Source organism: Eumetopias jubatus, unplaced genomic scaffold (genome assembly GCF_037043125.1).
Source record: "Eumetopias jubatus isolate StellerSeaLion01/CBP00866 unplaced genomic scaffold, mEumJub1_p1.0 scaffold_5, whole genome shotgun sequence".
Classification (NCBI taxonomy): domain Eukaryota; kingdom Metazoa; phylum Chordata; class Mammalia; order Carnivora; family Otariidae; genus Eumetopias; species Eumetopias jubatus.
In genome coordinates this window covers 151,641,903-151,655,600 of record NW_028274811.1, presented here as the reverse complement: position 1 = coordinate 151,655,600, position 13,698 = coordinate 151,641,903, and the positions used below count along the sequence as shown (strand labels likewise).

At 58.5% G+C, this 13,698-nt stretch overlaps 1 protein-coding gene across 1 annotated transcript; it reads left to right on the top strand.

Annotated features, from left to right (window-relative positions):
* The first annotated feature begins 6,026 nt into the window (after positions 1 to 6,026).
* Positions 6,027 to 11,039, top strand: IRX1 (iroquois homeobox 1). Its single transcript, XM_028089979.1, has 4 exons — positions 6,027 to 6,302; positions 9,207 to 10,245; positions 10,600 to 10,672; positions 10,982 to 11,039. Exons 1-4 carry the CDS (start codon positions 6,027 to 6,029, stop codon positions 11,037 to 11,039), a joined length of 1,446 nt encoding a protein of 481 aa, XP_027945780.1.
* Positions 11,040 to 13,698: the final 2,659 nt, after the last annotated feature.

Below are 13,698 nucleotides of genomic sequence, written 5' to 3'. Positions count from 1 at the left end.
TGTCTGAGTAGTACATTAACAGTTAACAGTTACATACTCAAGGAGTTAAAATATAAACCTTAACACATGACTGCTTTTAAGCTGTAACGTCCTTATAACAGAAGTTCTTATCAGAGGTCTGCACTGTACTTGGCAAACAAGACGTTCTACCTTTTAAACAAATAATTCATTAAGTAATTAAATTCAAGTGAGATTACTCTAATTAAATACACACTGCTGTTGAATCATAATTTCTATGTGGTCTAGTTAAAGATGAACAATCTCTTATTCCTGACAAAAAAGAAAGCTTTAAACGAATTCCCCCGTGGCTGTAGGGATAGATTTACAGGCACTCCACAGAGGTCATTTCAAGAAGGAAGAGACAGCCAACACAGCGGGGCGGGGGGGTTGGGGGGGGCAGGGGCGGTTCTCATGCGCTGAGATGCCAGAAATTTGGGCTGTGAGCTCTGGGTTGGGTTCCGGGACTCCTCGGAACCCGGCAGGAAGTCCCAGCGGTCTTCTCCGGAGCTCGGTTTCCTGAGCGCGCTCACCCCGGCGCCCGGCGCGCCCACCAGGCCCGGAGCAGGACGCGCGCCAGAGGCCAGCGGCGCAGCCAGGACCACAGGACTCGGGCACAATGAAAAGTCACTTTGTGCCCCAGGCCATGGGTGGCCCAGCTCCCGCTAAGGGCATTAGGATCTGCAGCCAGGACGGCGCTCACAGGGGCGCAGAAGTGCCCATTGGCTTCGATCTGCGCGTCTTGGCTGCGGAGAGCTGACGGTGGGCTGCGTGGCGGCCCCGCGTTCCTGTGTCAGACACGCGTTTCCTAGTGCTCCGGAGCAGGCAGCTACACCTGTACTGTGAGAATTTACATCGCCTCGCTCCGGGATGGCATTGATTTGGGATGGGTGAAATACAAACACAAACTAATTAAAGCCTGCATAATGGAGCCCTACAGGAACTCGGTAGAAAAACAAATAAATAGGAGCGCAGCTGGCGCGGCGACGGTACCTCTGCCCCCGAGCAACCGTCTGGTGACATCAAATTATAAACCCTGAAAACCCTCACACCGTTGCTGTTGATCACATTGGAGGCATAATGGAAATGATTTGGTTAATTAAGGGGAGGTTTATAAAATATTTACGTGTGTGCACACGCATGTAATTCACTTCCTCCTACACTCGGGGACGGCGACATCGCGGCACTCCAGGCCGGGTGATGGCGGTCCATTTTTCTACCCTGCCATGGTGGGAAACTCCTGCAGGTTCCGGAGCCTCGGCGCGGCTCCCCAGGGCCGCTCTTCTCCTTCCAGCCACAGTCCAGGAACCAAGCAAGCTCCCCCTCCACCCTGGCACCTGCTCGGCTTTGCCAGCTGGCGGGCACTGCCCGAGCTTCTGACCATCCCGAGGCCCTGGTCCTTCGCTTCTGGGCGTTTTCCTCCAGGGATTTTCCTGGGGTCTCTTGGCATCGCCTCTCTCTGGCCCCACTCTGGTCCCTCCGCGGTCCCTCCGCTGCCCCTCCGCGGCACGCCCATCTTGCCCCGGTGTCCGAAGGCCCGCGTTTTCAGGGCGCTCACTGGGTGCTGCTCTGGGTCCCCCCGCGCGGGCCCCGGCTTCGCGCAGGAGGGCGCAGGCCCGGCACCCAGAGGTGGGGGAATCACCGCGGCGAGCCAGGCTCCCTTCTTGGTCTGGAGCCCAAGGGCACCCAGTTACCGCCCCGCGCTCCTGCGCGCTTCTCAGCCATCCTCCTGGGGACTCTTTGGCACTCGCCTCACTGTCTCCTAGAAGGATGGCTTCCTGGGTCCTGCTGGAGAAAGGTGCAAAGTCTAATGGGTATTTAACAAGACTCATAAATCAGGAGGCGTGCATCTGGGCGGAGAAAAGGGCCGGGGTCAGGGGCGCAGGCCAGATCAGGCCACCAAGCCCTGCCACTGAGCTGCTGAGCTGCGTGGCTGCCCCGCCATCTGCAGAGGAAGGAATGGCCATCTTGGAAAGGCTGCGGAAGAGGCCCTGGCGCCGCCCGCTGCATCCCTGACACCGGTCTCTGCTGTCCTGTGCTTGGCGCCAAAACCACATCCCCAGGATGGCTCTTGGGAGTGGGGTGTTTCCAATGAGCCTCCTCCTCTTCTTCAGGGACCCAGGTCAGTGGAGCCTCAAAATCAGTGGAGAATTCTTTCAGAAGAAATAAAATTGTAAATGGGCATGCTTTTTGGTGTGTTTAATCTTATTCTTAAGTAAATATAAAGGGGGTGGGTAGGGAGCCTGGTGGAGACTAACCGTTACTGAGGGCTGGGGAGAAAAGGAGGCACGGGATCTTTTTCAGAGCTGGGGTAACACTTCCCCCCAATTCAGAAAACTACCCCCCACCTAATGACAACCAGCAAGTAAACTTTCCATCAGGCCTTGAAACCCGCTTAAAAGTCAAGTTGGTCCAAAATCATATTTTCACCAACTCTCTGCCCTCCCTCTGCCAATACACACCCAGGGTCTCGGGACCTTCCTCCGCAACCGCTCCTGCACTGCACTCAGGTGCCCTGCCCAACCACCGGGGCACCAGGAGGCCCAGGTCCCAGCCGGGGATGCCGCGGGTCCAGGCTTTCCAGGCACAAGGCCCAGGCCAACCGCCACTGCCCAGCCCCGCCTGGTTGCTCCCACGACCTGGTCCAACTGCGTCAGGTCCGAGTGGGCATCCTTGTTCTCCCTCCCCAGCTTGAGCCAGAACACAGACCACTTGGAGCTCTGATTCAACCATGCAGAGACCCCTAGGGCTGGCTTTGTATGGCTGGTCCACAGTCCTGTCCCTGTCTCAGGGACCTTGGTTGGCCCACCCTATGGAAGGGGGAGGGGCTCCCCAACCACCTGCCCCCTCCCCCCCCCACTCCTGAGGCCTCCAGACTAGTGATGGGGCCTTCCTGAACCACCTCTTGCCAGGTGGGGACAGTGGCTGAGGGTCTGTGAAGGTGGTTTCTCCTGGCTTGCAGATCCAGAGCAGCATGGCTGTGGGCGGGTAGAACCCCGCAGCCTGTCCCCAGCCAGTGCCACTGAGCCCAAAAAGGACCCTGCTTCTCTGCCATCAGAGGTATGACCAAGACCCCAGAATGGCTGAGCAAGTGGGCTGGGCCATCTTCTTTGGGGAAAGTTCTGGATTCCCCTTAAGCAAATGTTCAAGTGAGGCCCAAGGTCCAGGCTCAGGCACACTGGGTTTTCCTTCCTCAGCCCCATTAACAATTTGATGCTAACAAGATTAGAGGGATGGTGGGATGATACTCCCCACCCATGGGGACATTGAGCCAGGAAGTTCTGGATCCTTCGCTCTTCCTCCTCCTCTCCAGGGCAATGGTTTGGAGGCAGTTTCCTTCCCCTCCCCCCCCTTTCTTTGGCAGGTTGCTTCCAAGTTTTCTTCATGCAAATTTTTGGGTAAAGCTCAAGGAGAATTAAGGGAGGAGGTAAGCCAGGGGTACACCCAGTCTCTGCTGGGATCCAGCCCTGGCCTTGGGCAGAGTGGTCACAGTCAGAACTAAGGCACCTTTCCAGGGCTTCCTGGCAGAAGTCCACAGGCTTTTCTAGAGCCAATTTTCCCACTACAGTGGAATCCTCAGACACGGTTTTCAGGAGGGCTCTTCCCACTCACCTCCCTGATGTCTTCTAGAACCTTCTATCTTTTCATAACCCAAATGCAGGTGATATAGGCAGGGCACAGCAGGTGACTGTGGGGGGAGGTAAGGACAAAATCTGCTGCCCACAGCCACCACTCCCAGGTTCTGATACCTACAGTACCACTGAAATGGGCTGTTGCAGGCTGCAGGTGGAGAGTGGGAAGGAGAATCAATCCATGTGGCTGAATCCCGACACTGACAAGTTTCTCTGGGCTCACATTCCACCTGCTCTCCAGGTCACCGAAGAGGGCTTATCTCTCCTGTCTTTACCTGTCACCCTGAAATGTGACACTGTAGTTTGCTAAACTGGACAGTGGTGGGACTGGCCCACTGGTTTGTTTGGGAGGTAGGAGAGAGGGGTTTGGCAGCCAGGGAGATGGGGGGCTGGGGGGCAGGAGGAAGCTTCCCTTTAATGACTTCCAGGGTTGGGAGTGGTTAGTGCTCACTTCCAGCACCCCAGAATCTGTGTCAAAGCAGGAAAGGTGTCCAGATAGTTTCGGGAGGTTTCTAGAGTGAGCAAGGGCTAGTAAGTGGAGGTGGGGCGGGGGTAGGGGAAGGAGTGAAGGGGCAGCATGAACAGGAAGAAAACCTGACTGAGCAGAGAAATAAAAGCCTGATCATGGCGCTGGTAATTAGTAATTACTATTATGGGCGTTATTGTTGCTAATTATAGGCAGTGGCTCCCTGTCTGTCCTCAGGCCCCAAAAATGGGAAATGAGAGCCTTCCTGATGGTTCAAGAGTCACTGGGCCTCCATGATCCAGGCGATTGGAGGGGAACTAGGGGTTGTGGGTCAGGTCAGGGTCCAGGGGGCAGGTGGCCCAGTTCACCAGCAGCACAGCATCCTGAGGACTGGGCCCAGAGGCCAGCCTCAACTCCGCGGACCTAACTGGCCAATACAGGGCTGAACAGCTGAGTGCGTGGGTGAAATTCCTGCAGGGTCCAGTGTGCCAGCCTGCCACAGCAGGGAGTGCAAGCCAGGCACTGGCTGCTTAGTAGGAGATAGGAGGAAAAGTGGCCCCAGGAACCCGGGCCCACTCCCTCCCCCTCCACCAGGAACAAGCCAGGGAGTGTATGGCAGAAGTGGCCTGCCCTAGAGATGTCCTGTGCACAGGGAGGCGAGGACGGACCTGGACCTCCCCACCAGAGCGTGGGGTCATGGCAGCATCCGCTTGCTCTTCCGGACAGCTGAGGATGGAGAAGAGAGAGGGAAGGAGAAGAGGGACGCCCTGTTCCCAGGCTGCTCGCGGCGTCGCGTTGGGCGGGCGCTCTCCATGCAAGTTTAAGTCCTGAGTGTGCACACCTAGCAGACAGAGGAGGGGATCCCCAAGCCACACTTAGCTTCTCCCATAACCGCGGTGGGGGCTGAACGTTTCCCTTGCGCTGCAGTGGTGATTTTCCAGCAAAGAAAAGGTCCCACCCCCCCCCTCCAGGAACCTGTCACCGTGGACTGCATCCGCTTTCCCCTTGAAGTGGATTCTCAGCTGCCCCTTCTCAAAGTTTTCACGATAGGAAAAGCCCGCAGAGCTCTGCGGCTTCCCGCTTATCCACGTGGAGAGAGGCCAGTCACTGCCAGGTGACCAGTTACTGCCCAGCTGGGGCCCCGCGGACGGCACGCTCGCGTCAGGGTGTCACGCCACGCCAGGTTCCGCGCCGCACCGAGGGCGCCGGGGTGCGCTTCTGCCAAAGACGTCTGGGGGAGGCCAAGGCAGCGCCAACCTCGGAGGAGAGGCCATTCCCGTCGGCTGTCTGTCACCGCCCCAGCGCCAGCACCGCTGCCCGAACGGCAGAAAAACAGGCGCCGAGATGTTTTCCTGAAGGAGCAGACACACCTCGGCTTGGAAACAGCAAACCCCAGGGTCCGACAGCTGTAAACCGGTGTCGACAGGTTGTCAGACAGCCGCGGGAGCCGGTGGGGAAGAAGCCCGCAGCCGCCAGGCCCGCACCCGCCGCCGGGCCGCTTGCGCGCCCACAGCGGGCGGAGGTGGCCCGGCCGGCGCGGAGCACCACGTGCTCGCCGGGAGGGGCGGGAGCGGCCGGGCTAGGGCGGGCGGGAGGCAGGGAGGGGGCGGGAGGGGAGCCGGGGGCGGGGCCAGCGCTCAAGGGGATGCCAATCAAAGCATCAACTTCAAATTGTGTCTGAAAGCCCCGCCGCCCGAGCGGAGGGCGGCCGCCGCAGTCGGCGCGGGATCGCGGAGCCGGGCGCAGCCGGGAGCCGGGCGCCAGCGAGCACCGGGGCCGAGCAGCAGCCACCGGCCCCCGCCTCCGGGCCGGCCCGAGCGCGCCCGGTCTGCCGCCCGTTTCTCCCCCCCGAACCCTCCCGCCGCGCCGCCCCGACCCCCGCCCCCGCCCCTTTAATACTCGCCCGCCGCCGCCGCCGCGGATCCGCGGACATGTCCTTCCCGCAGCTGGGCTACCCGCAGTACCTGAGCGCCGCGGGGCCCGGCGCCTACGGCGGCGAGCGCCCGGGGGTGCTGGCCGCGGCTGCGGCGGCCGCCGCCGCCGCCTCGTCGGGCCGGCCGGGGGCGGCGGAGCTGGGTGCGGGAGCGGGTGCGGCCGCCGTCACCTCGGTGCTGGGCATGTACGCGGCGGCCGGCCCGTACGCGGGCGCGCCCAACTACAGCGCCTTCCTGCCCTACGCCGCCGACCTCAGCCTCTTCTCGCAGATGGTGAGTGCGCCGGGCCTGCCCGCGTCCCTCGCCTCGGCCGCCTCCCCCACCGGCCCAGGCGCCCCGGGCGCGGGTCGCCTGGCGGCGCGGCGCGCGGGAGGCAGAGCGGGCGGGCGGGCGGGCGGAGCCGGCCCGGCGGGGAGCGGGGGAGGCCTGGCCCGCGGGTCCGAGGCGGCGGGGGTGGCGGGAGAGCCGGAAGGCCGGCCGCTAACGGCCCGTGCAGCTCGGCCGGGGGAGGCGGGAGGCCTGGGCCGCGAACGGGGGGTCTCGGCGGGAGTCGGGAGGCCATAGGAGCAGGCCGGGGCGCGCGGCTCGAGCTGGAGGTTGGGGCCAAAGTCGCTCGCGCCCCCGGCTCGGCGGAGGCGGCGGGGCAGGGCGGGCGGCGTTCCGGCAGCTCGGCTAGGTTCCGCAGGACGCCCCCGACTCGCCGGCACACCCGGCTCGCGCGACCTCTCTGGCTTTGGGCCCGTGCCGGGGAGACTCCGTTTTCTCCCGTTTCGGTGGACCTCCTCTAGTTGTGTCCGACTTTGCCAGAGAGAACCCTGGAAAGCCTTGTAGAGGTGATCAAAATAAACCTAACAATGGGGAGATCAGACGGGCCGGATGGGGACTCTTAATGGAGTGTGTGCAAAATTGAGATTTAGGGGGAAAAAAAAGTGGAAATAATTTTGGCGTCCGAAACGGTGTTTGCTTTGACTTTCGTAAGTTGCCAAAGTTTTCATTTCTTTTGCACCGAATGAAAAGCACTTTTCTTTCCGTGTTACATAATGGAGGATTAAAGAAAGCAGAGTCCCTGGGCTTAAAATAAATGCTGCCCTCTTAGTCTCCTGTCCCAGTGGGTGTCAGATGGGGGAGGGAGCTGCAAATTTAATTCTCCGCGGGGCATTCGCCATTCTGTGGGTCCAAAGGATCCATTTTCCTTGGTCTGACTGCAAGGTCGCGCTTAAACTTCGGGATACTGCTGAATTGCGCGCGGGGCGCTGGGGGCCAGGGAGGCAGCCCCCTCTCGCGCTGCTGCGAGCGGGATAACGCAATTTGCAGGCACCCCCCACGTCTTCCCACACCCCGAAGAAGAGTCAGGAAAGAAATACCGGCCAACTGTACGAGAGAAAAGCGGCTGGTGTGTTTTTCTGTAACTTTTTCTTGTAGTTTTGAAAAGGAAGACTATTTCTCTGAAAGCAGCCCCGGTTGCTTTTGAGATCGCTGGCTATCGAAAAAGATCAGCTCCCATTTTGTTCTGGCGGCTGGGGATGCCAGGGAAGCGATGAGAGATTTACAAGGTATCCTTTCAAAAAGAATTCTGGCAGAGAAGAGGCCGAAATGTCGTCCTTACAGTTAGAACCAAAATAATTAGAGAAGTGCAAGGTACGTTTTGCAAAGATTGGGGAAAAACGAAATCTGGCCAGGGCAGCCTTTCCTCTGCGGCATCCACCACTAAACTAACTAGTCAAAGAAATATTCTGCTCTTTACAACTTTCTCAGTCTGGAAACGCCCTCTGCTAACATAGCAATTGGACCATATTTATTTGGAGAATTATAATTTTTTAACAGAAATTTTGAATACAGATATGTGCCATTTGGGACCCTCCCCCCCCTCCCCCGCGTTTGTAGGAGAGAAAGGGAGCTGTGTGTTGGGAATCTGCTCCCATTGTAGTGTGGTGGGGAAGGGAGATAACTTGATTTTTTTTTTTTTTTAACTAAGGGGAAACCATATAGAAATCTCCCTCAAAAAGGTGGGTGTATCTGCCAGTGATCACCCTCTGGTTCTCAGAAAGTAAGCCTAAATCCAAACTCTTAAGTCTAGGCCTAGGTTTCCAAGCCCTTACGACTGGGGATTTGGAAGTCAAAAGATAAAATTGTGAATGAATGTCTGTCTGGGCAATTTATGGTAATAATGAGGCCTAATGAGGTTGTTAGAAAGATAAAATGTTATTTACCAAAAAACCTGATGGGATAATTTGACTTGTTGTGTTTTACTACGGATGATAAAAAGAATATTGATCGCAAATAAATCACGGCCTCTAAACGCTTGCAAACAGTTTGAGCTTCCTCTTGCCACATCACAGTCAAACTTAAGAGATAAACTAAGTGAGAACAGGCCTAGGAGAGCAGTACCCCTTCACACAGCTGGGACTCCCGAGCCCTCGCGTTAATATTTTACGGGTTAAGCCCTCCTTTTGTATTTTAAAAAAACAAATGGTGTTTTTGTTATTGTTGATGATGGCCAGGATTAAAATTTTAAATTACCTGTCACCGCTGTCGACCTTTAAGTGTGGGGAACCATTATATGCAGATTAATTTGGGAGCTAAAAGGAGTGTGCTTTCATTTTAAATTGCTGGTGGATTTGGACCCAAAGAAAACCCGAGATGGTTTATTTTGCTTGACCCCCTCAGGGTCGGAGGGGGCTTAGGCTTTAGGTTCTTTACATTTGGAGAAACTGTTTTATCAGCGCAGTTAAAAGGTTTTCCCTTCTAGTTAGTGTGAGATAAACTTGGAAATTAAGGCTGTTGAAGTTGTTGTGGGTGGTGGGGGTGGGGGGGACTGAGGGATGCCTAGGGAGATTCTATGGGGCCATGGCTCCTGCTGTGATGTACTGGAAATGCACGGATTCTGGAACTTCTCTTGAGTGACAAAAAAATAATAAAAATAAAAACAACAAAAACAAAACAAAAACAACCTCTTCGTGAAGGTTGGAAGCTCAGTTTTTAGAGGAGGCTGAAGATTCTGACCAGTCACTTCCTCCCCGGGTGGTGCACTGGGGGCCTTCGTGTTCTTGAGCTGACAGGAGCAGCTGCCCCTGACTTTCCTAGTTTTGGGGACTCATCGCGCTTTCTCTCTTTCTCCACCCCCACACCCCTACTCTCTCTCTCTCTCTCCTCCCTCGGTGGGCTTTGTGGTTGCAGGGCTCACAATATGAACTCAAAGACAACCCCGGGGTGCACCCTGCCACCTTCGCAGCCCACACGGCGCCAGCCTACTACCCCTATGGCCAGTTCCAGTACGGGGACCCCGGGCGGCCCAAGAACGCCACGCGCGAGAGCACCAGCACGCTCAAGGCCTGGCTCAACGAGCACCGCAAGAACCCCTACCCCACCAAGGGCGAGAAGATCATGCTGGCCATCATCACCAAGATGACCCTCACGCAGGTCTCCACCTGGTTCGCCAACGCGCGCCGGCGCCTCAAGAAGGAGAACAAGGTGACGTGGGGCGCGCGCAGCAAGGACCAGGAGGACGGAGCCCTCTTCGGAAGCGATACGGAGGGCGACCCGGAGAAGGCTGAGGACGATGAGGAGATCGACCTGGAGAGCATTGACATCGACAAAATCGACGAGCACGACGGCGACCAGAGCAATGAGGACGAGGAAGACAAGGCCGAGGCGCCGCGAGCGCTGGCGGCACCTACAGCCCTGGCTCAGGACCAGGGCTCACCGCTAGCAGCCGCCGACGCGCTCAAGTCCCAGGACTCGCCCCTGGGCCTGGTCAAGGAGGTCCCGGAGCCTGGCAGCACGCGCCTGCTGAGTCCGGGCGCCGCGTCGGGCGGCCTGCAGGGTGTGCCGCACAGCAAGCCCAAGATCTGGTCCTTGGCCGAAACGGCCACGAGTCCCGACGGCGCGCCCAAGGCCTCCCCGCCGCCTCCCGCCAGCCATCCCGGCGCGCATGGGCCCCCCGCGGGCACACCGCTGCAACACCCCGCCTTCCTGCCCAGCCACGGACTGTACACCTGCCACATCGGCAAGTTCTCCAACTGGACCAACGGCGCGTTCCTCGCGCAGGGCTCCCTGCTCAACATGCGCTCCTTCCTGGGTGTCGGCGCGCCCCACGCCGCGCCCCACGGCCCGCACCTGCCTGCGCCACCGCCGCCGCCGCAGCCGCCGGTCCACGTTGCTACAGGGATGCTCCATGGTGACAAGGCCTCTGCTCGCAGCAGCCCCGCGCTCCCAGGTATTGTGCCCAGGGGTGTCCGCCCCGGGCCGGGCCGGGAATCCGGAACCCCGGCGTTGCCTGGAGGTGGGGGAGCGCCGGCCAGGGAGGGGAGAGGCGGTAGCAGCCAAACCCGGGGATGAGCGGTAATCTCTGCCTGGATTAGGGGACTGAGGCCAAGGCCTTAGGCTCCGTCAGGAGAGCTGAGTTCTACCTGCAGGCCTGCCTAGGGAAGGTGAAGGATTTTCTTGGAGACCCTATCCTTGTTGTGAGAGGGAGGGGGTGGGTGGGGAAGAGGCTTGAGCACCTCCGCAGCAACGCGCCCCCCCCCACACACCTGCCTCTTAACGCTTTGCTTCTCCCTCTCCCTCGCAGAGAGAGACCTCGTCCCCAGGCCGGACTCGCCGGCACAGCAGTTAAAATCGCCCTTCCAGCCCGTGCGCGACAAGTGAGTGCTGTTTGCTCGTACTCTCCGTTGGCCTGGGCTGGAGCGGGGGTGGGGTGTGGGGGAGGAGGGTACGGGGCTGGAGAGCTGCGCGGGGCGGCCGGTAGGGTCTGGCAGTCATTGTGGAAGGGGTGCTGTCCACCAGCCTTGCGTGCGGGGCCCTCTGGCTCCACCAGGTTTCTCTCGACCCGGGAGCCGCGCGGGCCAGGCGACCACGCCCCCAGGAGCTTGGCTGGCAGAACCGGCGACGCCGGGTCATAGTGTCCATCCACTGACCCTTCTTGTTCTTGTCTTGCTGTGTTTCTTCTGCAGCTCGCTGGCCCCGCAGGAGGGAACGCCCCGGATCCTAGCAGCCCTCCCGTCCGCCTGATTCAGGGTCTTCTTTTACTTTTGCGAGGGGGAGGGGGGAGGAGTTTGGGAGGGAGGGGATGAGGGAGGAATTAGGACAAATATTTCAGACTGGTGTAACGGACAAATATGGCCACGACATCAAGGACTCCCATCCATCGCTTTCTGCAGAAAGGGGCTCGTACCGCCCGAGCTCCAGTGCAGGCAGCCTGGCCTCTGCCCAAGGCTCTGGTGGCTGGCACCATGCTCTGGTTCACTGTCGGCTCGGTAAATGCCCCACGTGCTTGTGTCTTTTTTTTTTCTTCTTCTTTCCTTTCTGTATATAGAGTGATTTCAGATTGTAAATAGCGCGTCAGCGAACTTGTCTAAATCATATATTTTTGTCTAATAAACTAAATGAAATGATGCCCACTGTCCCCCCCCCCCCCCCCACTGTGTGTGGCTGGGTGTCTACAGGAGTGTCCGGAATCCTGCAATGCTGGCAGGGCCCAGATGCCCCTGGCTTTGGGAAGAGAGGCTCCTTGGGGAGTTTCCACCAGCGGAGGCCAGTGTTTCTCACAGTCTTTTGGTGGTTGTTGAATTTGTTAATATCACCAGGGCAGTTTCTTTGTAGGCAGTTTAATTCTTTCCAACCCTTAGACATTTATCAAGGACACGCCTTTCTCGGGACATAAATGACTTCGATTTTCAGCAGTTTAAAAACGATTTCTTAAAGTGGGCAACAATGGGGGAAAAAATGAATTTCCAATTATGTCCCCAAAGGAGAACTTCGGATTTGAAATCAGTTTATAACTAGTTGTCTCAAAAGTGCATCATGGCGTCGGTGCCTTTGGTGGGTAGAGTGAGGACAATGGAGTATGAAATTTTGGCTTTGAAGGTATTTTTTAGTTACTTGGTTAAATCAAACGTGGAGAGAGATTGGGAGGCTCTTTTAAAATGTCTTAATGGGCAGGCAGAGAGATGCAGCTTGGGAGTTCTCTGGGCTTGGGAGCCAGGGAGCTGAGGTAGCCTTTTGGGATAAGAAAGAGGGGTGGGTGCTTTGGTTTCTCAGGGACCCCCCCCCCCTTTAAACTCAAGAGCCTTGGATGGGCACACCGAGAGAGCAGAGGAAAAACAAACCTCGGATAGCAGGGTCTGGGAGGTGGCTGCGAGTGATGGTAGGACGATGCGGGACTGAGCTGGCCTCGGATGTGCAGGGTGGGAAATGGCCCAGGACCTTGGGGAATCACAGCGGTCAGGGTTTCCCCCCTCTGGGGGCGCTCAGAGCAAACTCGCCACCGCAGCTGCATTTCAAACAGGGCACAGATGACTTTATGCAGAATTCCTGAAAACTGAGAATACAAGCATTAACAAAATCTTCAGTGAGGCTGTGAGCTGCAGGGGAACCTGCCCAGGGGGAAAGAAGCCTAGTCCCTGATGCAGGACAGGACCTCCCCAAACCCCGCCGAGGCCGCATATTCAGCGCCAGCTGTCTGGGGGCTGCCAGTGGAGAAGAGGGGCGCCTCAGCCAAAGGGGAAAGTCTGGGCGCCGCTGTCTGTGTCCCTGGCTCCTCCGTGGCGGGGGAAGGGGCGACTCGCCTTGAGGACATGGGGATCCACCCCACCGGAGACTGACTGCCCTTTTACGGAAGCCTGCGTCGTTCTCCAGCCCCCCACCCACCCCGTCCCCGTCCTTTCAGAGGAAGGGGCCCCTCCCCACCCCAGAGGCTGGAGGAAGAGTGGCGACGGGAGGCGCGAAGGCCGCGGGAGAGCGTGCACAGGGGGCACGTGGGGGTGCAGGGCGCGTGGACGCGCGGGAGGAGTGGGGCCGCGGAGCCCGGCGAAGGGCCGGCCGCCCGCGGGCACGCAGGGGCTGCGGCCGCGGTGGAGACGCTTCCAGTCCGAATGGACGTGCTCGGCGCGCCCTCTATGGGCTGGAAGCGGAATGGAGTCCTGACCGCGGCGTTGATGTGGCTCCTTGGGGCATAGCGCATGATCTGGGGTGCTGGGCCTGGGAGTTGCCGTGGGTAGGAGCCTGGATTTGCGGTGGTCTGGCTTTCTGTGTGATCTTGGGTGCCACCAGTTGTTTGAATTTGGGGGTGCGGTGGCAGGCCTGCTGGTTGGACTGCTGGCTTTTGTGGGGAGGGTGTGTGTGCCCGGTCCCAGGCAGGGCGCTTTCATTGTCCGGGTGGAACTTGGAAATTTAGAGAGGAGTTCCTGTTCTGCCCTGGACACTAGGGCTTCAGGGGTCACTGCACCCTCAGCTCCCCAGTCCAGAGCTCCTGGGATGGGTCCTCACATCCCATCCTGACCACTGGGGACAGATGGATCCTGTGTACTTGGCAAGAGTGTGGTCGAGAGAGTTTTGACCAGGGGTGTGTTGCTGCTGTGATGAGGAACAGCATTCTTGGCTCACAGACATGGTGCTCCGTCTTCCACAGTGCGCTGGTAGATTCCTCCTGGGTAACTGCTGGAAGCATCAGGTGGGCGGCCGACTCCTCTGCCGCCGGCAGCCTCCACGCTTTCATTTCCTAGAATCAAATAGGCTGGCCCACGCAGGCCTCGGCTGCTTGCACACCCCATATCTCTGTTCTTTTCTTTCTTCCCGTCCAATACATTTGGGACCCCTGAACGCTGCTGCCCAGGGGCCTGGACCAGCATGTGCTCACCAGCTGAGTCCCACGCCTGAGAACCCAGTGGTC

Coding starts and splice junctions, on each gene's coding strand:
- IRX1 (XM_028089979.1), top strand. CDS start 6,027: ATGTCCTTCCCGCAGCTGGGCTACCCGCAGTACCTGAGCGCCGCGGGG. Junction 6,303..9,206: donor TCAGCCTCTTCTCGCAGATG/GTGAGTGCGCCG, acceptor TTGTGGTTGCAG/GGCTCACAATATGAACTCAA. Junction 10,246..10,599: donor CAGCAGCCCCGCGCTCCCAG/GTATTGTGCCCA, acceptor TCTCCCTCGCAG/AGAGAGACCTCGTCCCCAGG.